General features: G+C 40.2%; 1 protein-coding gene across 4 annotated transcripts; it reads right to left on the bottom strand.

The window, feature by feature from the left end:
* Positions 1-1,202: 1,202 nt before the first annotated feature.
* LOC105381915 (5'-3' exoribonuclease 2 homolog) lies at positions 1,203-23,491 on the bottom strand. 4 transcript variants are annotated; one of them, XM_048630229.1, is made up of 19 exons: positions 23,291-23,491; positions 22,951-23,190; positions 22,545-22,774; positions 22,126-22,232; positions 21,531-21,689; positions 20,891-21,201; positions 20,372-20,491; positions 20,039-20,122; positions 19,412-19,501; positions 17,114-17,171; positions 16,617-16,716; positions 15,448-15,616; positions 14,428-14,517; positions 13,654-13,810; positions 13,004-13,199; positions 12,416-12,612; positions 11,139-11,147; positions 10,421-10,537; positions 1,203-1,966 (listed from the first exon to the last, which is right to left on the bottom strand). In XM_048630229.1, the coding sequence occupies exons 1-19, from the start codon at positions 23,363-23,365 to the stop codon at positions 1,578-1,580; spliced, it is 2,898 nt and encodes a 965-aa protein (XP_048486186.1). In that variant the 5' UTR covers positions 23,366-23,491; the 3' UTR covers positions 1,203-1,577. The 4 variants fall into 4 exon arrangements, with proteins under 4 accessions (XP_048486186.1, XP_048486187.1, XP_048486185.1 ...); XM_048630230.1 differs by lacking the exon at positions 16,617-16,716 and having other exon boundaries at positions 10,421-10,511; positions 11,113-11,147; positions 17,014-17,171; XM_048630228.1 differs by lacking the exon at positions 16,617-16,716 and having other exon boundaries at positions 17,014-17,171.
* Between the last annotated feature and the right edge of the window lie 1,826 nt (positions 23,492-25,317).

Here is a 25,317-nt window from a genome sequence, read left to right as displayed (position 1 = left end):
AGCACCTCTAAGGTTAGGAACTAAACACTTCTTGACATAATTAATTTAAAACATTAATGATTTTATTATTAAAATGTGCAAATTATGCTCGTTGTAAGTTTTGTAACAGTGAAAGGGAGGTTTTTTGTAAATTTGATTGAAAATTAATTATTCGTCGCAGTGGAGGGCCCTTCATTGATTATCCGCACGAAGCAGTATTTAAAAAGGCTGTCAGCATCACTTTTATTTGGAAAAGTGTGCCTCGAGTTTTCCAACATCATGAATTTTGCAGTGAAGGGAACAAGATTTTAGTCATAGCCTTGCTATGGCAACCCCCAGTACGAATAACGGCAGTTATATTAAAAGAATCTTAACCGAAATTCTGGCTTTGTTTAATTCCTTATTATTTCCTCTCGGCATCAGCTGCTTAGCGCAGTAGTAACATCAATAAATTATTACTAGCTCATTAAGTTCCTTCCCTCAACACAACTACCTTCCACTTGAGAATCACCGTTAACTCAGCATCATTGAAGTTGGAGTGGCCTCCCAGTGCATAGGGCCCCTAATTTTCTTTTATGCCCAACAATTTGTAAAAAAAGAAATAAAAAAACTATTGATCGGGAACAAACGCGAGCCACTTCAGACGCGCTTTGTGCCGCCATATTGGAAAACGTTTTGACAGCCGGGCGCTTTTGGCGGTAAAAAATTGAAACTTTTGTGATTTATTTATTGCATTTTTAATAAGTTCTGTGTTAGCTAACGCGGAAAGATAGGTTTTTATACCTACCATGTTAAGTGCTGCATGAAAACCCTCGTGTTAGGTAGAAGCATCGGTCACATCGTGAACTAATAGGTAGTACCTAGAAAGAATTCTTGCCCAAACTTCTTTGTATTATAATTACCCCTATAAACTTAATTAAAAGTTTTAAAAAAACTGCTCTGCTGAATCTAACATACAGTTTGCAAAAAGGCAATATAGAGCATTACAATAAGTAAAAAGGGGGTTTAAATTAAACAAAAATCATGGTCAATGGTATATTATTTTTACGTCATTTTAATTGACATTAATACAATGTACTTTTTAATACATTAGACTTTAAACTTACAATTAAACATTTGTTTATATTTCATCCCATGGACTCTGGTAAGTATTTATATTCAGAAATTTATTTGTTTTTATAAGTTATACCTGATATACAAACTATGACCAATGAGAAAGTATATTTTTAAAATATAGTATAAATCCCATGACAGCTGACAAATCCATACATTTTCTTTGTCATTTGTTGGTTTTCAAGGGAAAATCAACTTTACTCACCAGACAGAAGGATCTACGTTTTTACAAAGCATCATGTTATCAAACGTGAGAATACCGTCAATTGTTTGCCAACCAGGTACAAGACGTTCCAATTATAATTATCTAAAAATTATTTATCCTACCATATTTGATCATCTTAGAACTGCCACAGACGAATCGTCATTAAATCATTGTCACGTTCATGTAATTGCATACTTCTCTCATTCCATTCTTGCTGCAAAACATTCTTGCTTCAAAATTTACACAAATTTCTTCATCTGCCATTCTATTTACAAACATATCAACGCCACCTGCTGCCACCCTGACTGCTATACCCGTGGCTACCGTTGCTGCTGTATCCTTGGTTATTCCTGTATCCTTGGTTCCTGTCGTTAGGAGACTGGTGTCTGAAGCCTCCCTGGTTATGCCTTGACCCTCTGTTGTCTTGGCTACCTCTGTTGTCTTGGCCACCTCGGTTATAACTTTGACCTCCTTGATTATAGCCGTGACCCCCTTGGTTATAGCTTTGACCTCCCTGGTTGTAGCCTTGGCGGCCTTGGTTGTATCCTTGGTTGCCTTGGTTGTATCCTTGGTTGCCTTGGTTGTAGCCCTGGTCACCTTGATGCCTCTGGTTCTGGTAGGGGACGTACCCGCTTCGCTGGGGTCCGTAGCTTTGAGACCGATCGCGATCTGCAACAATTGTGGCCGGTTAGAGTAAATTGCTAGCAGCACTTTTATACACTCACGGGCAATGAAAAAGTTCCAATCAGAAAATCATCAAGTTATTCCTAAACGGAAAAGGCTAGCTTAATAACGCCGTCTGCAATATTGAAGTACATTTAATAGCTGAGCAGAATATTACCAACTAAAAAATAAAATAATAATTTTAAAAAAATTAAAAACCGACTTCAAAAAACCACTAAAACGTAAGAAATAATTTAAGGTTTAGACCAATCCTAGGTCACAGTATAAATATACCTAAGCAGGTACTGTTCTTTTTTGATGTTGGTGCAGTGACAAAGTAGTTAATCTGAAGAAATATGGCACCAACTTCAAAAAAGAACAGTACCTGCTTAGGTATATTTATACTGTGACCTAGGATTGGTCTAAACCTTAAATTATTTCTTACGTTTTAGTGGTTTTTTGAAGTCGGTTTTTAATTTTTTTAAAATTATTATTTTATTTTGTTATTTTTAGTTTATTTGCAATAATTATCAATCAAAAGTAAGATGCAAATGATACCAATATGTCCTACTCGTTAATACGAATCATTCGAGCCCAAACACGAGGTAGTTGCTATATACCGTTGAGGAGTTCCCTTGACTGCCTTCCGTTTCCATCATCAGATCAGCTCAAGGTCACCATCATATCTTTTTGTTATAATAACAATATTTACGTTATAAATTTCATAAGAATCGGTTGATAAGTGCCCAAAATGGAAATTTATACCCCTGTTTTTACCCCTTTACCCACCCTTGGGGGTGGAATAAAATTCTGAAAAAAAAATGGGACCACCCCTGAGCTCAACCCAATACATCAAAAAAAGAATTTTCAAAATCGGTCCATAAATGGCTGAGTAATCGATGAACATACATAAAAAAAAAAAAAAAACATACATACAGACGAATTGAGAACCTCCTCCTTTTTCGAAGTCGGTTAAAAACGTAAAAAATTTGTTCGAATTTCCTATTAAATGTATTAAAAAATAAAGGCCATTTAGTGTCGGAATTTTGTAAGTGGAACTGTTTCTTTGCCCGTGAGTGTATTAAAATGACCGTAGTTTAATAAGATCGCACAACAATAGGTTTACAATTTGGCAAACGCGCTATATTAATTTAATATTTAGTGATAATGACGATGAGGTAGTCAACCCCAAAAGAGTATAAGTACAATATTATTTTTTTTTTTTTTTTTAATAAATAAATAAATATGTGGGGACATCTCACACACGGCCATCCGACCCCAAGCTAGGCAGAACCTGTGTTATGGGTGTCGGACAGCTGATATATCTACACAAATACATAGATAGATAGATACTAAATATAAATATCAACACCCAAGACCCGAGTACAAATATCTGTCTTTAAACAAATATCTGCCCCAGCCGGGAATCGAACCCGGAACCTTCGGCATAGCAGTCAGGGCCACTAACCACTACGCCATTCGGTCGTCAATATTCATCATCATAAATGATCATCCATTAATTATTGATATTGTATGCTTGTGTGAGATATACTTATACTTATTTGACCTAATGAGCCGATAATGGGTACTTAGGGAGTTACCACAACAACTTAGACAGTATTTAACAGGTGTTTAGCGCTGTCAAACGCCTACAAAATCTGTCAAATTTCGTTTTAAACACGTGTTTAAAGTTTTTTTAAGTGGTAGTACAGTTTATGTTTTAAAGGAACGAATTTGTTGTTCCTATCTGTACCTATATACGTATACATTGACCATACGAGTATGTTTAACGATAAACACATAGAAACCTAGTAGGTACAGGAGCACTTAAAACACAGACAGGCAAGCATATTGCGACACTTGAACGTCTAAAACCTGTGTAAATCCGCGCTCCGCTTATAACGCTATGTAGCGTTGCAGAGAGTTTACGCGAAAGAAGAATTCCTTTTAGGGGTCCGCAATAAAACCTGGCATCCACACTTGTCATACGCTTTCTGCGTCTCATTGCGCATTAACTTTGGCTTTGATCTGATCTTCTGTAGATATAGAGGTAGAGTTTCTGTCGTGTGATTCGTCAAATACAATTTCGACAGCAACGATGTTGCGATTCGACTTAGTAGAGTAGTTTTTTGACGTTTCATATTGTTAATGCTAGATGAATACATGACTTTATGTTGCCCTAACAGCATAAGCTATTTATTGTACTGAGTCAAAGCTGAATCGCCGCAGACTTAGCGAATAAAGTACGGGGATTTCTATCCCATTTGCCATTTCTCTCTTTCAAGTTTCTCTTTAACTCTCGCGATACAATATGAAAGGTTTCGCACAAGTGTTTAATCGTTCTCTTTGCGTCTATAGGTCTATAATCCAGAGGGCGCCACAGTCGCAAGCACTCACCAGTGTGTACACGAAAGGATTTCCAAACTCTCGCTCATTGATATCCACTTCCATTTGGAGGTTATAAGTCGATATGTAAATGGATATTTTGATCCTAGCTTAGAGGGTGTGGTGATTTAAGTGCCAGTTCTAATTGAGGGCTTTTTTCGTCACTTAAGTTGGTAGGTAAATATATCAAATATCACACTTGGTAAATAAGATAAGTGAGAATGAGACAAGAATAATGAGAATTCTAGGTATAACTTGTACCTAATTCGCATAAAGTGCGAAATTTAAAGTGATATTAATTCTTGGTGGATATTAAGATTTCTCTTTCTGTCCTCTTTGGAGTTTCCGGCCACATCGCCGGGCGCGACGCCGACGCTTACAGATTGAATATAACAAAGACGCCAGAAAGCTTTTAAAGGTGGTCTAAAAATATCCTGTTCATTTTTATATGATTTTTTTATAATATAATTTTTGGTAGCTTTCGTATTATTTAATACAAACCTACTCACGATAAGCTTGAAGGCGATAGCAGCCACCTCATTATTTTTTGTCAATGAGATAAACCACTTAATTAAAGATTTTTTGACGTTTTGTGAAACACCTACACACAACACGCTAAGCGTCAGCCCCACGCTGGGCGCCATTCCTCGCACAATGCCTGCTAATGGCGACGAGTCGTTACCTACTTGACGCCTCCCGTTGTAATTTTCGATGCCCTGAATGAAGCTTTGCATGTGCAGTTTATTGCGATTGTGCAGAGAACATGTATAAAAAAATATAATATAGTTGTTAATAATCCCTTTAAAATTGATACGAACACGTATGTAACGTGTGTGTAAATAACAAGGGTATAACTAATGAGATGAACTGATATGCGTTAAGAATTGAGATGAACAATTTATATTTATAAAACAATTACTACAAAAATAAAACTGTAACGTATATTAAAATATAAATAAACACCCACATAATAAAGACTCCATAACTCCACACATAAATAACGCTTTAACCGGAGCGGTGAAAACAAGAAGGGTAAGGTGTTGAAGTTCAAACTACAGACATAATGGGCGCCAACGAGACATTCATCGGCTGAAAGCAACTGAAAGAGTTTGAGAGGCGCGCTCCACGGTGGGCGCCAAAATTACGGCCCCGCCTAATATACCTATACAAGTTCGCGGAATAAGCTCGGTGTTTCGATGTAAATGTTACGTATACTTAATAAAATTATGTACGTGCAAAAACATAAAAAAACGGAATCATATTTTATGGAAGATGTTTGAATTTTTCATTGCGTAGGTATTTTTTATGACTGCTTATTAATTACCTAAGTACACATATCTTGTGGACAGAATTTTCCACAGACAATGAAATTAATCACAACGCTCTTTAATTTGTTTCGTCCCCTTGATTTCTCAGCATTTTTTACAAGCCCCACGTTGGGCGCCAAAAATAATTACTCCAACCGCCATCTTGAGCTCAACTGTCATTATTTCGCAACAATATACCGTGAGATTAGACTAGACTGACACAGCATTAATGTAATCAGAAAATATGCTATATTCAAGTCATGGCTTATGGGGGTGTAGCTATTATTCAGTCATGGTATTGTGTTAAGAAACTACCAATTTACCAAATAATATGCAGATCTCACTATATTCTTTAAATAAGACAAGAAATAAATATATTTCATTCCAAAATTTACATAGATATGGAATGTGCTCGAATGAACACGGAAGGTTCAAAGACTACAATATTGTATGAGTAGGATCGCCCTCTTTTTCAGTCCTACAAGCTATAACACTAATTCAATCAGTAGTATACCAGTAAAAGGTGAATTAATGTAAACACAATTATATTTGTAAAATGTATTGCATGAGTTTTAATACTTAAACAAATTTTTCATTTGAATCTAATGTTACAAATCGTCACGCATCGTCGCCACCGCGCAACACTGTGGCACGGCAAAGACAAAGGTAGTCTTGTGACAAAAAGCAGTTTCCATCCGTACAATAATTAGACGCGGCGCGTGCCCAAGTGGCGGCGAGGCTCCGCTGGGAGACCTGACTTTTATACACATTTCACGGCTTTACTTATTTCCTTTTTTGGCTAATTAATGCTTAAGCACATCGTGCAGCGCTGCCGAATTTTGATGACGCGTGATGTGATAATAATAGTATGTGTTGTACTGGGAGCAAATTCAATCATTGATTAAGACGACCATATTTTATGGAACAACAATGAATAAGTAATGTTTAATTTTATTTATTTATTTATTTAAACACTTTATTGTATACAATATACATAGGTATAACAGTAAAAAAAATGGAGAGAATTAAACTAGACTAGTATACAAGGGCGGACTTATCGCCTCAACGCGATCTCTTCCAGTCAACCCTGGAGGTAAGGACACAAGTGGCTAAACTCTTAATAACTAAATTTATTGTTGTATACAAAAGTATCTAACAAAACCTATTTTCTAATATTTACACATAAAGTAGGTACATATTTTAGAATCATATATACATATTATATATAATAAATATATATTTACACAATTAATAATATATATTATAAATAGATATACTAAAATAAATAAATACTAACTACCTACCTATAAATTTCTACCAACCTAAGGTCGTGAAATAATATCTTTTCAAATTATTTTTAAATGCGTTAGGTTTTTAATTTTAATTGAAAGTAAATGATGAAATGAAGTACCTAAAGGTTTAATCTATCTCAAATAGTATCTTGTGTAGTATAAAACTTGATTCTTTCGTTCTGGAAATTGACTTTCATCAGGTATTTAGAAAAGAGACTCGTCAAAATAAATTGGTTTCTAATGACCCTAGTGCTCTGTGTTCTAAAACAATCGTTATTAATTCTGTCGGCGCACTCCGCGCCCCGCACACGCCAATCAATGCGTGCGAGCGTGGTTCAATTAAAACCCCGGGTTTTTACTAGTTGAAAATATAATTTGCCTAATACCGGCACGTGGCGACCCCTGGCGGATTTGTCAAGTCAACTTGCAACTGATTGCCAGTGCACTATGAACTTTAAGCGGAAGGGAATAACGGTGACAGGTACCGCATTGTTTATTTAATTATAGAGCAATTAACTGGTGACTGGTGGAGGAAATGTTTGATTGCTCGGGATGTCGTGATTTTTATGTTGAAAGAAATAGATTTGTTTTGAGTTGTTTAACTTTATATTTATTTGATCGTTTTTCTTATTTAATAATACGCGATATTAGTAGTTGAATCTGCCTGGGTCAAAACTATAGTTATAATTTTATACGCACTATAAAAATAAAAATAGTCTTTCAAATAATTTTTTTACCTAAAAAATGTGCACTCAGATTCTATACAGAGGCTTATATTATGCACTTGAACCCGCGGCCATCACAAGAATAACTTCGAAACCCGGAAGTACCCAGCCGAAGAAGACAGACGCTCAGCAAAAAGTATAGTAACCCAAAAGTGTATTTAACCTTTTTTGCGCGCAGATTTAAGAAGATAACTCCAGATAAGATTTGATCTTGATCGGATTTGCAGTAAAAATGTTGCGTAAATACGTATTAAAACACCTCGACGGCCACCTGGCCATAAAGGGTGAAAAAAAAAGTGAGAAAAAATCGATAAAGACAGTATCTTTTAATCCTCTCCGGCGGATAATGGGAAGTGCTCGAGTCGATCGGTTGAAAAAAATGAGGGGACACATTTTTGGTGTTTAGGTGGGGTTCCGTAAAATTTTGGCGAAGTTTTCCTGTTACATGTTATGTAGAAGATAAGAGATTTGTACGGATAGTACTGACTCGTAATGTCATAAAAGAAGACTCTAAAATTAGGCTTTCGGGGGAAAAACAGGTAAGGTAACATTTGGAATAAAAACACAATGAATATAATATACAGAAAAATATATATGAATCACTGGTTCTTAATCATCAGCAAACCAATTCAGCAACTCTTTAATAAGACGTTAAGTCAATCCTCTCCAACTTACTCCGCATTCACCGAAGGATCTCTAAACAATCCCTGTCCATTGTCCCGTACACCCTTCGATAATTATTATTTTCGTAGTTGGCAACACTGCCCGGACAATGGCGCCCCCCGCGCTTCCTGTTTGCTTTCGCGCGCTATTACACGTCAATGTCTGGAGGCCAATTTGAATTCCGAACGGAATAATGGGTTTCTTTCACCGTGTCTATTGGCATCCGTGTCTAAATTTGTTTTCTTTGGGCTAAATGGCTTAGATTGTCGTCTGTTCAGCCAGTGTTTTTTTTTAATTTATCGGCTATCGCTTTGAGTTTTGAAAGCATGTAATTACGTTGTTTTGTGTAAACATGGTATTTAGCGAGCGAATTAAGGATATCTTTGTTGGATTGTCCAATACCGATTACAGAAACTGTTCTGCCTTGCCCATGTCCGGCTACTGAAGAATAAAAAGTGTATTTGAATCAACGGACAGGTTTCAATTAATGGACGGGTCTTTATCAATACTTTGAGTTTCAATTAATGGAAGGGACTTTATCAATACATTGTGCTTCTTTTTAACCGACTTCAAAAAAAGGAGGAGGTACTCAATTCGTCGGGATCTTTTTTTTTATGTATGTTCACCGATTACTCCGCTGTTTATGGACCGATTTTGAAAATTATTTTTTTGATGTATTGGGTTGAGCTCCCAGGTGGTCCCATTTTTTTTTCAGAATTTTGTTTCACCCCCAAGGGTGGGTAAAGGGGTAAAACACTGTATGAATTTCGATTTTGGGTACCTATTAACCGATTCTAATGAAATTTAGAACGTAAATATAGTTCTTATAACTAAAAAATATGATGGTGACCTTGACCTTATCTGATGATGGAAACGGAAGACAGTCAAGGGAACTCTTCAACGGTATATAGCAACTACCTCGTTCTTAGGCTTGAATGATTCGAATTGACTAGTAGGACGTAATGGTATCATTTTCATATTACTTTTGAGTGACAATTTATAATTGCAAATAAACTAAAAACAATAAAATAAAATAATAATTAAAAGAATAGTTCCTGCTATTATTAATTATTTCTTACTTTTTAGTAATATTTGAAGTCGGTTTTTTATTTTTTTTAATTATTATTTTTTATGTATCAATACCATATTCCTTCAGATCACATACGAATTCCCAGGTCAAACAGGGCTAAAATCACCCCATAGTGCAGTAATTTGTTTATTTTCACATCATAATCAGTGACACATGACTGTAGGCTGCGTCGTTAGCCATGGAGTCACGTGACTGCCACGGCCCCTATTTTTCCATTGCATATTTTTATTTCTTCGCAGCGATTTTGTCGACAGACGTCAATTTTAAAATAATTATTAAATATTTGCTGATTCGAAGGGCACTTATTTCATAGATGTAGTACTTATATCTATTTTGATATACTTACCTAAGTGGTGTTACCCAGACGCTGAGCAAAAGGTATCCTGATCTAAAGTGTATTTAACCTTTTTTACCTCTGGAATACACATCACCGGACTCAGTCAGTAGAGTGTCATGCACTCTCGGTCTAATATATCAGTCTACTAACTCTTTACGACATCGTGATTGGATTACAGTATTATTTATTGCAAAAAAAGTCATACAATTCGTCCGATTTTTTGCAATTACAGACGATGCCGATGACATACGGAATGCAGAGCGCATTCCAACTAGACTGTAATACATCTACGTCATCATACGACTGTATGTACTCACTATGCTGGTGCTGTCAGGGTATAAGACGGCACCATGCCAACAGTCTCAGAGAGCAAATATGACAACGGCCGACGGACTCACGCTCTCATCTTAGCGCAGTCTATCCATTGAAACCTTTTTCAGCACCGTAAGTATCGCACGCATAGTATAAACCGGACCGTAGTATCTGTTATTTATTATAGAAAGCCATAGAAGTGTACTTTTGTGTTACAGACGATAACATACGGAACATAGAGCGCACTCTTCTTTAACGGAAGCTATTTTCATAACCTGTCATTACCTGACACGTTTACCTATGGATATCAGTATATCCTCAGCTGATAGTATAAATAAAGAATACTTACTATGTTGGTTCTGGTGCTGCTGCGGCGGCGGCACGTGTGAGTAGGAGCGGTCGCGAGGCAGCTGGTGGCCCAGCATGCGGTGCCCCGCCGCCTCTAGAGACGCCAGGGTGTTGGAGGCTCCAGGCCACCAGCCTCAGTGGAACAATATGATAGCGGCCGACAGACTCACGCTCGCGCTCTAATCTTAACCTAGTCTATCCATTGAAACCTTTTTCAGCACCATAAGTATCGCACGCATCGTAAAAAACGGACCGTAGTATCTACAATTTATATAGAAAGCCATAGAAGTGTACTTTTGTGATACAGACGATGACATACGTATTCTTTTTTAACGGCCGCCATTTTCGCATTGTCTCAATACATTGTCCTATGTCTCTTCTTCAACAAGCCTTGGCAAGACACTTTCTCTGGCTTCTGATATGTTCCACTGATAGTATAAAGACTATAAAGGATACTTACTATGCTGCTTTCAGACGATGACATACGGAACATAGAGCGCACCCTTCTTTAACGGAAGCTATTTTCATATCGTATCATTACCTGACACGTTTACCTATGGATATCAGTATATCCTCAGCTGATAGTAGAAAAGGGTACTTACTATGTTGGTTCTGGTGCTGCTGCGGCGGCGGCACGTGCGAGTAGGAGCGGTCGCGAGGCAGATGGTGGCCCAGCATGCGATGTCCAGCCGCTTCTAGAGACGCCAGCGTGTTGGAGGGAACCATGCCTGTGGGAGATGGGGATTGGTTAGTATTCTAAGCGCCAAAAAACCGTAGAGTTTTATTCGTAGACTATTTTTTTCTTTGACATATCTTTTTTGTAATCTACCTGTGCTGTGATCGGTTTTTTTCTTTCAGCTTAAAGCAGATACATTAATACACACATGCATACGTGACGTAATCAAACTAATCACCTACTGCGTTCGTCCCGGTTTAAATCACCTTTCGTAAACAGTTAAATCAAGAGAACGCTCATATACAGATGGAGGCCGGCAATAGTGTGACTGGACTGAAGATAGTAGACAAGTTGCCAATTATGGTTGGATGAGGAAGACCGAGGATGTAAGGGCATTCTAACAGGCACACGTCCGGCAGTGGACGACTATTGCCCATCACGGTAACTCACCAATCTGCGGTCTCCAGTGCCTGTTCCCCTGCTGACTCAAATCCCCCGGCTTCAACACACGTAGTGGCTCGGTAGCCCCGGGCAGCCGCCGCGCCGGGAAGATGAAGTCCTTAGGGTACTCCGGATCAGCCACTACCAGCTGTCTAAGGTCCTCGATCTAATGGATGCTACGTTTGCCGCTTGTTTGTTTGACTTTTTCCAGAAATGACCAGCGCACTGCTATAAACGTTGCAGGTTTAAGGACCTACTTAAGTAACCCTAGGTTTCTGACAAATTGCCTCTTTACTAGTGCGATCCTTTAGCCTTCCTGCGTCCAGTTTATCCAGCCACTATCATATGCTCCATAAGAAAGAGCATGAAGTCAGTTTATCCGCCCCGACTCGGAGTTTTGGGACCACAATGATCATGGTAACTCACCAATTTGCGGCCTCCAGTTCCTGTTCCCCTGCTGGCTGAGATCACCTGGCTTCAACACGCGGAGTGGTTCCGTAGCCCCGGGCAATCTCCGCGCCGCCCGGGAAGATGAAATCCTCAGGGTACTCCAGACCAATCACTACCAGTTAAATAAGGTCTTCGTTCTACTGGATGCACGCTACTTTACTGTTCATGATCAGTGGATCAGTCGACCACTCATCTACCAAATGACCACTGCACGCTATAAGAACGCACGCTATAAACGTTGCAGATTTACGGAGCCACGTCATTAACTCTAGGTTTCTGACTAATTACCTCATAACAAATGCGCCTTACTGCATCCAGTTTTCCCAGCTACTATCATATGCTCCATAGGAGAGAGCGTAACGTCCTGCATTTCTCGCTTTCTCGCAGTTTAGTGTATGGGCTCATAATGCTATTCCTAACTTAACTTACCAATCTGCGGCCTCCAGTTCCTGTTCCCCTGCTGGCTCAGATCCCCTGGCTTCAACACTCGCAGTGGCTCCGTAGCCCCGGGCAGCCGCCGCGCCGGGAAGATGAAGTCCTCAGGGTACTCGGGATCCACGAAGCGCACGCAGACAACTTGGTTGCCGAGCACTGGGGGCAGCCCGACGACTGGGGAGTTGAGTTGTCTGTGGGAAGAGGGGTTAGCGTTAATAAAATTACAGTTTAGGATTGCTGAACTAATTCTGTTGATGATGTAATTTAAATTGAGATTTTGATAAAATTGTAACTACACAATAAAGGAAACCCAACTTTAGTACCTACTTATTTCAAAACGGAAATATGTACGGCTTGCAACCTATCACGTGAGTACAACGGTGAGCTGGACTATCCATTCCAGAAGTGCTAGCACGGGCGCAAGACGTGACACAAGTTTTGCATCGTGCGGCCTCGGGCTTGCTATGCGATGGCGAACTTTTGCCACGTCTTGACATGCACATCTTAGGCTAGCAGAATTAGTGAGCATACGCATTTTCACTCAATCTTATTTCACATTCAACCTCTCAATACCCATCTTACCCATTGACAGGTACATTCTCGCTGGCCAGCATGAGCTGCCCGCGCACGCCCTCGCTCCGCAGCGGGTACTGCTGCTCGCCGCCCGCCCGCCCCCGCAGCTCGCCGCCCGCCCCCGAGTACAGGCCTAGTAGGAACTGGTACGCCGGGTTGGAAGGGTCGACGTAGAGACGGTCGTTGCCGCGGATGTTGCGTTGTCCTGGGGGAGAAAATTCGGTCAAAAACTGAAGTTGTAGGTACTAAAAATCTACCTTTGAAGCAAGTACTGTCGTGGTAGTAATTTAGCCATTTTTAGGAACGTTTATGCCATTAATAACGTTGGTAGGTACAGCGCGTTACAGAAAGAATGTGAAAATGGCAGCCGAACTATAGTTTAGGAAGGTGAATTGACATGTGTATGAATAGCATATGACAGGGCGAGACATCATGAGTAATCATGCTTTCATAACTAACTATTCATCATTTTCGCATCATTCTGAAGTTTGTATCGTTACATAAACTAGTTGTGGCCCACGAGCTCCGCTTTGCCTAAGAAGTTTATATAATATAAAATAACTTAAATATCCAGGTTATCAGCTTCCTGCAGTAGTTTTTTGAAAGAGTAACAAACAAACTTTCACGTTTACAACTATAGGTACTAGAATAAAACTCACTCTCAGCAGCAGTCAGCTCGCCATAATACGGCTCGAGAGCCTTAAACAGCCTATTTTCCTCGACAAACGGCAGCAGCGCCACCCCCTGCCACGCGAACTTCTTGCCGTTCAGGTCGATCTTGAAGTCCGTGGGGTAGAAGTCGATGATCGGCGAGAACTAAGGATAATAATAATAAAATACAATAGAGTATTACTTAATTGGACACCACATAAATCAGACATACAAAAACATACTTAAAGACTAGAAAAATGCCCAATAGGTGGCCTTATCGCTAAGATAGATGTTACATAAAATCTTGTATATAGTGGAAAAACTAATAAATAATGTAAAGCGCGCCTTTCCCTCAGAACAATAACCCGCCGCGCTCTGTGCCGCGACAACCACAGACGCTAATTTTAATATTTTTGACAACTCGACTTTTCTACCCGCTCTATAATCTCTCTGGTTTTTTTCACTCAATCTCGTTGTCTTATTGTTGTATGTGAAACTTGTATCGCTGTGAACTTCAATTGATTAAAAGACTGTTGAAACTAAAACGGTATAACATTTACACACAATCTTTTAATAACTTAAACAGTTTTTAGTTCACAGCAAAGGTTTTACAAAAATCAGGCAAAAATTAGGTTCGAGGTGACATAATAAGTGAAAAAAAACCATAGACCTTCATAAAGCGGCCGGGAATGTGTAGCTGTCACGCGTGTATTCTGTGGTTTGACCGGCGTTATTATTTTAAGGGAAAGGCGCGCGTTACAATAATATAATATGGAACTTACGGGATCGCTCATGAGCTTGGCCCAGGGCTTGGGCACGTGCGTGGAGCTGGCGGCCGGGAACACGCCCATCAGCTGCTCCAGCGGACGGAACTGAAACAAACACACACATTTCAGACTTAATTCACTAACAAAAACTTACAATATACGAATAAAAATAATTCAAGTGAAAAAATGCGTTTTAGCGCCATCTATCGGATTGTTCGGACAACCAAATGTACGCTGCGTTCGTAGTTAGAAAGCCGTACCGGGCGTTAGAATAATTCAACTGAAAAAATACGTTTTAACGCCATCTCTCGGGGGGTTTTCTGAACTACCAAATGTATATTGTGTCTGTTTGAAGTTTGAAAGCGGGTACGGGCGTAAGCGACAGCACCATCTGTTTTTGTGTTGGTGAACTATGGAATGTATTCGTGGAGGATGCAAACTCGGCGTCGTTGCTTCGGTCAGACAGACGCAACGTGCCCAAATAAAAAGTCCAAATACATTATTGTAAAATAAATATGTATAATTACAGCACCGCCTTTACGTTTGTAATGTCGACAGAGAAAAGCGGTGTTATTTGCCTGACTCTTAACATAACGTAAATAAATAAATAATAAATAAATATGTGGGGACATCTCACACACGGCCATCCGACCCCAAGCTAGGCAGAACCTGTGTTATGGGTGTCGGACAGCTGATATATCTACACAAATACATAGATAGATAGATACTAAATATAAATATGAACACCCAAGACCCGAGAACTGAGAAAGATCTGTGTTTAAACAAATATCTGCCCCAGCCGGGAATCGAACCCGGGACCTTCGGCTCAGTAGTCAGGGTCACTAACCACTACGCCATTCCGTCGTCAACGTGAGCACGGATGCCGGACGTAAACTAATACTAACTAAGATTACACACAGTCATTTTAAAGACTTCAGAGCAGTAGTTTTTTCCTAGACTTGGGTTACTACAAACATCTACTTTATTTATTCATTATAATAACAGAACTATATAATTATAAAAAATAGCACTCACAGGCTCAGTCCCAGTCTCGAAGGCCGTAGCTAAACCGCCAATATTCACAAAGTCGGACGCGAACGGCGCGTAGTGGTACGGGAAGTACCACTTCCAGCTGGCGCAGCCCTGGTAGTAGTAGCGCAGCACCCAGCACAGCCCGCGCACGTACTGCAGGGCCACTCGGTACCTGGGGGGAGAAGGGGGATGATTAGGAAGGATATACCAGCTAATTAAAGACGCTAATACTAAAATATCCGAAGAAGATGCACACTCTGTGTGCTAAGGAAAGCGCTATGCTCAGGATATTTCTGCATGTTTGCACTGAAAAATTCGACCCGGAAAACTGGCCAAATAGCAGAGCGATACAAAAAATCATAACACAAAATACAACGCTGCTTAAAAAAGAACTATGTTAGATAGAGCTCTAAGTATAGAATCGCAAGAGGAAATTCGTCAGAGATCTAAGGTATAGTTCTTAAAATATGCAACCAGAATTAAAAGCGCCCACAACTGCCGAAGTGTCGATAACTACAGAAACCAAAACAGACATACGTAGCGAGCTTTGCTAGACCAACGACGTCAGATAGCCAGTAGTGGCTATATAGACAACGAAGGCCGATTATAAGATGGATGAGGAAGGCCGAGGACAAAGTATAAGACACTCGGGGGAGCCCCGGGGGTGCGGGGGGTACGGGAAGTACCACTTCCAGCTGGCGCAGCCCTGGTAGTAGTAGCGCAGCACCCAGCACAGCCCGCGCACGTATTGGAGGGCTACTCGGTATCTGGGAGGTTAGATAAAATATAGAAAGAAACATTTATTTGACACACTGAAACAGAAAAGACACAACATAAAATACAGAAAATATAATAAAATCCAGAACAAACAAAGGTTGCTGGCCCGAGTGTCAAAACGGCACCAGCTCAACATGTTCCAGATTAATATACAAACATAATATATCAGTTTCCGAAAATTTGTGAATCTATCATTCTTCGATTTAGTGCTATCTGTCGGTAGTCTTCGGTAACTTGCACTCCAAGTGCTTGTAAGCATGGGCTTTATTACTGTATACATGTGGCGTCCTATATCCTAGCCACGAAGTACCGATTTTAATCAACAGATGGAGCTGAAGTGAAAAACTCAGCAAATTAAACTATGGTTGAATATTAATATTTTTTTCTAAATATACCTGAACTCGAGGTTGTCCTGTGACACCTCGAACTTGCTCTCGTAGTATCTCTCCTTGAAGCCGTCCTCCCACAGGCGCACCTCGTCGTGCTTCTGCTCGTCTTCTTCTTTATCCAGGCTCTACTACCGTCTATGCACACCCGTGCCTCTAGCGGGCGATGAGTCAAACTACTGACAGACGGTAGATGACAGAACGTCTCCGCTTGCGAAAATTTGTGAATTTTTCGATTTACTGCCATCTGTCGGTAGTCTTCCGCAACTTACACTCCAAGCGCTTGCAACCATGGGCGTAGTACCGATTTTAATCAACAGATGGCGCTGAAGCGACATCCGCAGAATGTATGGATCAAACTATTTTTACACTATGTGTAAATATTTATCTTTTTTACTAAATATACCTGAACTCGAGGTTATCCTGGGACACCTCGAACTTGCTCTCGTAGTATCTCTCCTTGAAGCCGTCCTCCCACAGCCGCACCTCGTCGTGCTTCTGCTCATCTTCTTCTTCGTCCAGCCCGGCCGCCCCGGCCGAGCGCTTGCGGTTGTTGGAGTTGTCCTGGGAAAGTATAATGGTTGGAATAAGATATGATGACAACCCATCACATCCCTACTGCTGGGGCACGGGTCTTCTTCCAATGAAGGAAGGGATTAGTCCACCACGCTAGCCTAGTGGTCTAGTAAATAAGATAAAAAAAAAACATTTCCGAACCTTTGCAAATGTAAAAAGCATAATCATTATATGAACCAAAATGAATTCAAGTGCTAAAGAGTGGTTAGAAAAGAAAATAATTTTAGTGCCATCTATCAGCTTGAACTAAAACATTATTATTATTATTATATTATTAAATACTTTATTGCACAATAGTAAATTTATGTACATAGGCGAACTTAATGCTAATAGCATTCTCTTCCAGCTAACCTTGGCTGTTGTGGAGAAAGTTATAGGTAGTGCGAAAGACTGAGAGGAAAGATAATTTTGTTAAAATACCTATAAGCCCTAATGTTAATGGAAAGTATCGCAGGCGGGGACCAACTTGACCGCCACACAATGTATGTACCTATGTAAGTAACATTCAGCTAAATGGTGAACCCTCTGCTGGTCCCCGCCTGCGATACTTTCCATTAACATTAGGGCTTGTTTTATCTTTTTAGCGTGCAGTCGGGTTTTTTGTTTGTTTATAATTATATTTTTTTATTTACACACACACACGCACTCACGCCTTGTACTAATGTACTCCCTTGCGGGGTAGGCAGAGGTGCATTGCTGCACCCACTTTTCGCCAGAGTGTTATGTTAGTCCCAATGTAATAGGGGGCGGGCCTATTGGCATTTTACGGGCACATCCAAGACCCGAGAACAAATATCTGTGTTTAAACAAATTTCTGCCCCAGCCGGGAATCGAACCCGGGACCATCGGCTCAGTAGTCAGGGTCACTAACCACTACGCCATTCGGTCGTCATCATTTTTTTATTTATTTAAGTAGTATTCTCGTTACGGTGAAATAATATCTTATAAAATGATCCCTTGTTTGAAACTAGTATCGTACGAGGCATACAAATTCTTTGCTCGTCACCAGTTACGAAAGGACAATCGCGGTTTCGAATGAGTACAAAAAAGTATTTATTCGTAACTGGTTTCGTACAAGTACAAATAAGTTTTTAATCGCAACTGGTTACGAACCTCTGGTATCGAACGCGGCCGAAGGGGAATATACTTACTTGTATATAATACATGTATAATAAATATATACCTATAAGTTACATACGTATACAATACATACTATACTTAACTAAAATGATATTTTATATATATAATAATATCATCGTCACACTTACATACTACTTACAACAAAACATGTGTATTATATCAGTTAAGCTGATTGTTCTGTTTCTGGAGGTAGTACAGACGAACCTTAGACTTAAAAGTTTCAATGGACTGCGATTGCCTTATATGCAATGGTAACTGGTTCCACAAGCGAACCGCTGACACGGTGAAAGAATCCGAATACCCTGCCGCATTATGCTCTGGGGTTCGAAAGAGCATATTTCTACTTGACCGTTGAGGACGGTCAGTAAAGTCGAAGAATGAGAAGCGTTCTGTTAAGTAAGAAGGGGCATTAGGATTATACACTATACCATAGACTAGGGAAACAATATGAGCATTCCTTCGATGACGGATATTGAGCCACTTGAGTTGATTCCGAAATGTGGAGACGTGATCATACTTACGCAGGCCAAAAATATAGAGAATGCATAAGTTGAGTAGACGGTCGAGTTTATCAAGTAGCTCTTCGGTGAGATCAGGGTAGCACACATCTGCGTAGTCAATAATAGGGAGCAACAAGGAGTTGACTAGCGTAACTTTGGTCGAGTACGGCAAGAAATTCTGCAGTCGTTTTAGTCCATGCATCGAAGCATAGATCTTGCGACTAACTTCTGAAACTTGCAATTCCCATGACAGGTTATTCTGAATGTGAAGACCCAGGTTTTTAACATTGTTACAGTAACTCAAAGAAACCCCATCAAATGTTACTGGTGGTAGTTGGCCGTCATTTGCATTTGCATGCAAGCATCAGCGCCATCTGATTTTGAAATTTCCTTCTGTCCGTCTTTACATATTGCTCAATGAGTGAAACTATATTCTTCAAATTGACTTGAGGTATAATATTTTGCTGCTGATATTGGCTATCTTACAATCTCATAAAATTTAATCTCTACAAGCCTTTTCCCCTTGTTTTGTCTATTGTGGGACAGAAAAGTTACTCTAACTTCCCTTTGAAGAAGAAAGCAACTTACCGGCGCCGAGTCTCTGTTCATGCCAGCTAGACGAATGTTGGCGGCTTCTTGCCGGGCGTTCTGCACTGTTTGCGGACCCTGGCCGATCGGCTGGAAATACAGAGAAAATAATGTAGCAAATGAAATACCTACTACACCTTGAAGATTATGTAGGTACACAAGCTAGGAAAATCATTTTAGGTAGGTTGTACAGACATGCTGATGCGGCGCTGGGAGAGCGAAAGTAACTAAATATATCGGTCTGGGCGATGCCTTTTTACATTTATCCTAGTAGGAATAAGGAGCGGTGGTAGGTCTATCGGGTGAGCGCCCTCTTCTGACGCCACAGATGCGAGTTCGAATTCCGCAGAATAAAATAGAATCGTTGCTCAGTCAAGTTGATAGCTCATCGCTGACAAATATACGGTGGTTTTTGCTAATTGTTTAAATACTTATCCTAACTAATATTATAAATGCGAAAGTAACTGTGTCTGTCTGTCTGTCTGTTACTCTTTCACGCCAAAACTACTGAACGGATTTGAATGAAATTTGGTATACATACGGTCTAGACCCTGGGAAAGAACATAGGCTACTTTATCCCGGAATTCCCACGGGAAAACTTTTTAAGAAATATTTGTATAATCTCACCGTGGGGGCGAACTGCGTCCTCTCTAGAAGGTTGAAGTTGGGCCGCTGCTGCTGTTCCCGCCGCTTCTTAGCTTTCTCGCGGTTCTGAAAATATATTTGAATAAACTATTAACAATTAATTACCAAAAGATAGAATTTTAAGTTAGTCGGCGAAAGAAAAAATATTGTCAATTTCTAACAGTTACAAATATGAACGAATCCAAGCCACCTCCCAAAAAATGATAAAACCATACAAAGTATGCAACCCGTTCAAAAATTTGATGATCAGTTTTTGTTATTGTTTGTTTTTTGTGTGTCAGTAAAAGTCGACACCAGTCGCAACCCCAAAGCTACCTTAAAGTTGATCTCGTTCTGCTGCCTCCGCTTGAAGATCTCGTCCTCAGCCAGCCCCAGCTCCGACATGATCACCTGCACGCGCTCCAGGTTCACATCACCAGAGTCCGTAAGCCAGCCCTAAGGGGAACAAAGTTACATCATCAAGAGGTTACATAGAAAATTACAGAGTGCTAGATGCCATTATAAAGATACAGAGAGAAGGAAAATTGGACAGGAAGCAATAAGCATGCTGCTCTGCAATTAATAAATAACTGAATATAGTAGGGACGCCTAGCGTGATTGACTGTAATCCTGTTTTAACCTATGCAATCATTATGCAATCTACTAACTATAGTAAGTTACAGAAATCGATTGAATCGAAATAGATAAATCGGCAGAGTTAAGTAAGAAATATAGTTCACTACGATCAACTGGCCTAATGAACGAATGACTGGTTGACAAATAAACCATAATGAGAAGGATATATGCAATATAAAAAATACAATTGAAAAGAAAAGCTATAATACAAAAACTCACCCGCGTCTTATAAACGCACTTCTTATACAGATTGACCAATCGATCCACGGCTCCCTCCCTGATCTCCAGACTGGGCAGATGCGGCAGGAAGTCATTGCCGACGAAGAAACACATGAACACCCAGTCGTCCAGCGCCCTCTCGAAGTCATAGGGGAAAGGTAAGTTGGGCATCTGTAGTTCCCTCTCAAGGTATTCTCTGAGGACGCTCAGGCGAACGAAGATAAAGCTGTCTTGGTTTCCGAAGGCCATGTTGGGGTCTTTGGCCATGTTGTCTTCAGGGGTTGTGCCGGTGCATTCCTTCATCTCATGGCCTGTGGATCGAGGGGATTTTGATTTAAATGGTGACGAAAAATATGGGGCAAGCTCATTTTGTCTTCATGGCATTTTCCATACTTTATGAATAAAAGAAACATTTAAAAAAATCAAAAGATGTAAGTAAGAGGCCAATAATCGTTAGGTATATGAGCAAGATCGATGAAATGTTGTGGCGATGCTTGGCGCACATGTAAAAGATATAAGTAGGTAGCCAGTACTGGGTGGATGAGGAAGACCGAAGACGGATCCCTCCCGGACGGAGGGAAGATATCCCTGTATCCACCAATAGCCGATTTTTATCGCATAATAATATAAAATAACTTACCCAGTTGCCCACAAACATCGCAAGGCCTTGGCTTGTTCGGCTTAAACTCCTCCCTAATGATGGTGAAGTTGGGCTCGTGGGTCGCCAGCCCCAGCATGATGAGGTCCGCGTCGGCGCCGCACAGCACGTGCTGCGTGTTCGGGTCGTGGTCCGGTTGCGCTGGCGAGAAAAAAACAAAAGATGTAGATGAAGAAAAGAAGTGGAACTAAGACTGAGCCCTGAGGGAAACCTGCTTTAGGTAAGTATAGTCATAGCTATGAATATGTACACACTTCGGTACCTTTATTCTTTTGTTAGTTTTATTCTGGTTCATTTGAATATAATCTTTGTGCATATCTAAAAAGCTGAGATCAAAGCTATTTCCATAGATTCTATTTTATTCTGAGAGGAGGCGAAGTTCCTGTACCTACGTGGCTCTCTCAATTTACATAGATTACAAAGAACTCTTAAAGTACAAAATATTATCAAATAAGAACATCTGTCTGGTGGATATAGTGATTTTATTTTCCCTATATTGTCCCATACATAATTTAGATTGGATATCATTGGAGCATGTACCCCCTACAAAGTAATCATGAACCAGTTAGAGTATTACCTCTCTGCCTGCGGATATAATCCATGATCTTGTGCTCGCCCTCGCCGGGCACGTTGGCGTCCGATAGGATCACCTTCACACCCTTCCAGCCAGGGTCATTGTTGAGTCTGTAATTTCATAGGTTAGGATTTTTATTTGGGAATACAATTGTTTATTTTATTGTGCTCTTTATTTGTCTATTAAGGTATTAATTGCATAGGTGGTGTTTTAATTCTTTAGCCTGCTGGACTAAAGACCTTAGGAAATGTAGCCAGTTGTGAATTGTGATCCTACCAACTAGGTTTTCCCTTTTTGTACTCCTTGTGTATGGTCTATGTTCAGCAGTGGATAGTAAACTATGTCAATCATCAATAAATGTTGTTGAATCCTCTTACTTAACAATGGGCGGGAAACTAGTAATTAATAAAGAGTCTTCATACCTATCATGAATATAGTAATGCAAGCATTTGCTAAGTCGGTCCATGAACGGAGTCCCGGGAGTAATGCAGTTGGAGTCGAAGTGAGCCTCTTTAGGCTTCTCGGGGGGCAGGTAGGCACCCTTGGCCTGCAGCTCGGACCTGATGCGGGCAATCTCGTCAATCTTCTCCTGGGTCTCCTTGGAGGCACGGAAACGACGGGAGCGCTGCTGGTTCATCTTTGCCCTCGGTGCCTAGAAATGTATGCAAACTTTAGTGTTAGTTCATAATTGAAAGTCGCATTTCAAATACTTAATGTGGCTGTGAACATCTTGACCTCTTATGCAAATTATCTATGGTTTAATACTACTTTCGAGGTGATGTATTCAAAAAGTATATTATTCATTCTTCTTGACAAAAAATCCATTACCACTCCATCAATGGCCATGTAGAGCAGTTTCCTCGGCCTCACGATCCTGAACAGGCGGTCGATGCACTCGAAGATGGCAATCATCATCTCGTCCTCATCCTTGGGAGCCGGCTTGTCCTCAGGATGCGTGCAGGGGTGGATAATACCATTCATGTCCAAATATAAATTATCAAATTCTACCCCATTTGGATTCGGTAAAGAGGAATCCACGGGCACCTGCTGGCCATCCACGTCGACTGGCTGAAATGAAAAATGATTCAGAAGGTGCGAAAATGCTGAATTTTAGGAAAATATAGGCTTCTAATAGGTTTCAAGCAAAACTTGTAGGTTATAAACTGACCCTCTGTTCAATACATTCTACAATGACGCTTGGATATTTTCGGCTGAGCCAACGAAAGAAGGCTGGTACTCCCATTGTGAGAGTTTTGAGTAGTCAATAGTTTTAGCAGTTTAGATGCACAAATTGAATTAAATTTGATGTCACGTATTCAACACAAACAAATCGACGCGGGTGCCATTGTGAAAATGATTTAAGAAAGAGAGAGAAGATATCGTGCACTATTTGAGTAAGCGAGACAGCACGCTGGCAAACACGGTGCGTTCAAAATTTTGTTTTATTCACGTCAAGACAACATCTAATCAAACTGTAAATATCTATGTACACAATACAATCTAAATAACTTATTCTAGACTTAAGAAAAATTATGACTAAAGGTACCTAGCCTAACTATAAACAAAAAAAAGAAGAAAAAAAATAATAAAATAAATAATAAAAAAATTAAAAACCGACTTCAAAAAACCACTAAAACGTAAGAAATAATTTAAGGTTTAGACCAATCCTAGGTCACAGTATAAATATACCTAAGCAGGTACTGTTCTTTTTTGATGTTGGTGCAGTGACAAAGTAGTTAATCTGAAGAAATATGGCACCAACTTCAAAAAAGAACAGTACCTGCTTAGGTATATTTATACTGTGACCTAGGATTGGTCTAAACCTTAAATTATTTCTTACGTTTTAGTGGTTTTTTGAAGTCGGTTTTTAATTTTTTTAAAATTATTATTTTATTTTGTTATTTTTAGTTTATTTGCAATAATTATCAATCAAAAGTAAGATGCAAATGATACCAATATGTCCTACTCGTTAATACGAATCATTCGAGCCCAAACACGAGGTAGTTGCTATATACCGTTGAGGAGTTCCCTTGACTGCCTTCCGTTTCCATCATCAGATCAGCTCAAGGTCACCATCATATCTTTTTGTTATAATAACAATATTTACGTTATAAATTTCATAAGAATCGGTTGATAAGTGCCCAAAATGGAAATTTATACCCCTGTTTTTACCCCTTTACCCACCCTTGGGGGTGGAATAAAATTCTGAAAAAAAAATGGGACCACCCCTGAGCTCAACCCAATACATCAAAAAAAGAATTTTCAAAATCGGTCCATAAATGGCTGAGTAATCGATGAACATACATAAAAAAAAAAAAAAAACATACATACAGACGAATTGAGAACCTCCTCCTTTTTCGAAGTCGGTTAAAAAATAAATAAAACTATGTGTCTTCGCTCCGGAACGCATCCGACGCAAAGGTCCCTAAGGCGCTGGCAGCGTTGCCTCGCTGTACAGCCAGAGAGATCCTCTGCATCAGAAACGCTCCAGAGCGGATGTCTAGCCCGCAGTCCCTCATGCGACGGCCTAGGCTTTTGATAAATGTTTTGCCGTCATGACCCCAGATTCCCGTAGTTTCCAGAGCCACGGGCACAAAGATATAATTTTCCATGAGGCCGCTATATTTGGCTATTTTCTGTTTGGCTGCTAGTTCTGCTGCGGCCCCAGGAGTTGCAATGGTGGATGCTACATGTGAAGGTGCAAAAGTGCAAACACATGTAGCATCCCACAGCAAGCAGCGCCCCTTCTCCCAAGGGATCAATGTGAGGCCATCTGGCCTTTTCCCGTCGTTTCTGCTAAGCCCCGGGGGCTCTAATATGGACGGGATATTTGCCGAAACTAAGGCTCTCCGGATGATATCATTGATGGCGTGATGCCGCGACAGCCTTCCCGCACTCCGGACGCAATGGAGACCGTGTCGTCCTTGTGCATCGACCTGTGCGCCACACCGACATATATGGGCCTCGCAGATTTTGCAGCCTAGCCTCAGACCGACAGCCACACGCAAAGAATCGTTATCTAAGAGGGTTCCCAGTTGTGGAGAGGGCATAGCATGTAGCCAAATACCCGCCTCAGGCTTGGAGACCGCTCGCAAGCGTGCCAGCTCTGCGCCGTTGCTCTCGTCCATAAGCCGGTCCAGACTTGCTCTAGATGCCACATCGTCCCAGCTTCGCTGGAACATTGGCTTTTCAGGT

The sequence above is a fragment of the Plutella xylostella genome, chromosome 25 (assembly GCF_932276165.1).
Source record: "Plutella xylostella chromosome 25, ilPluXylo3.1, whole genome shotgun sequence".
Lineage (NCBI taxonomy): Eukaryota > Metazoa > Arthropoda > Insecta > Lepidoptera > Plutellidae > Plutella > Plutella xylostella.
Note: the sequence above shows the minus strand (reverse complement) of the source record. Positions and strands in the feature narration are given on the sequence as shown.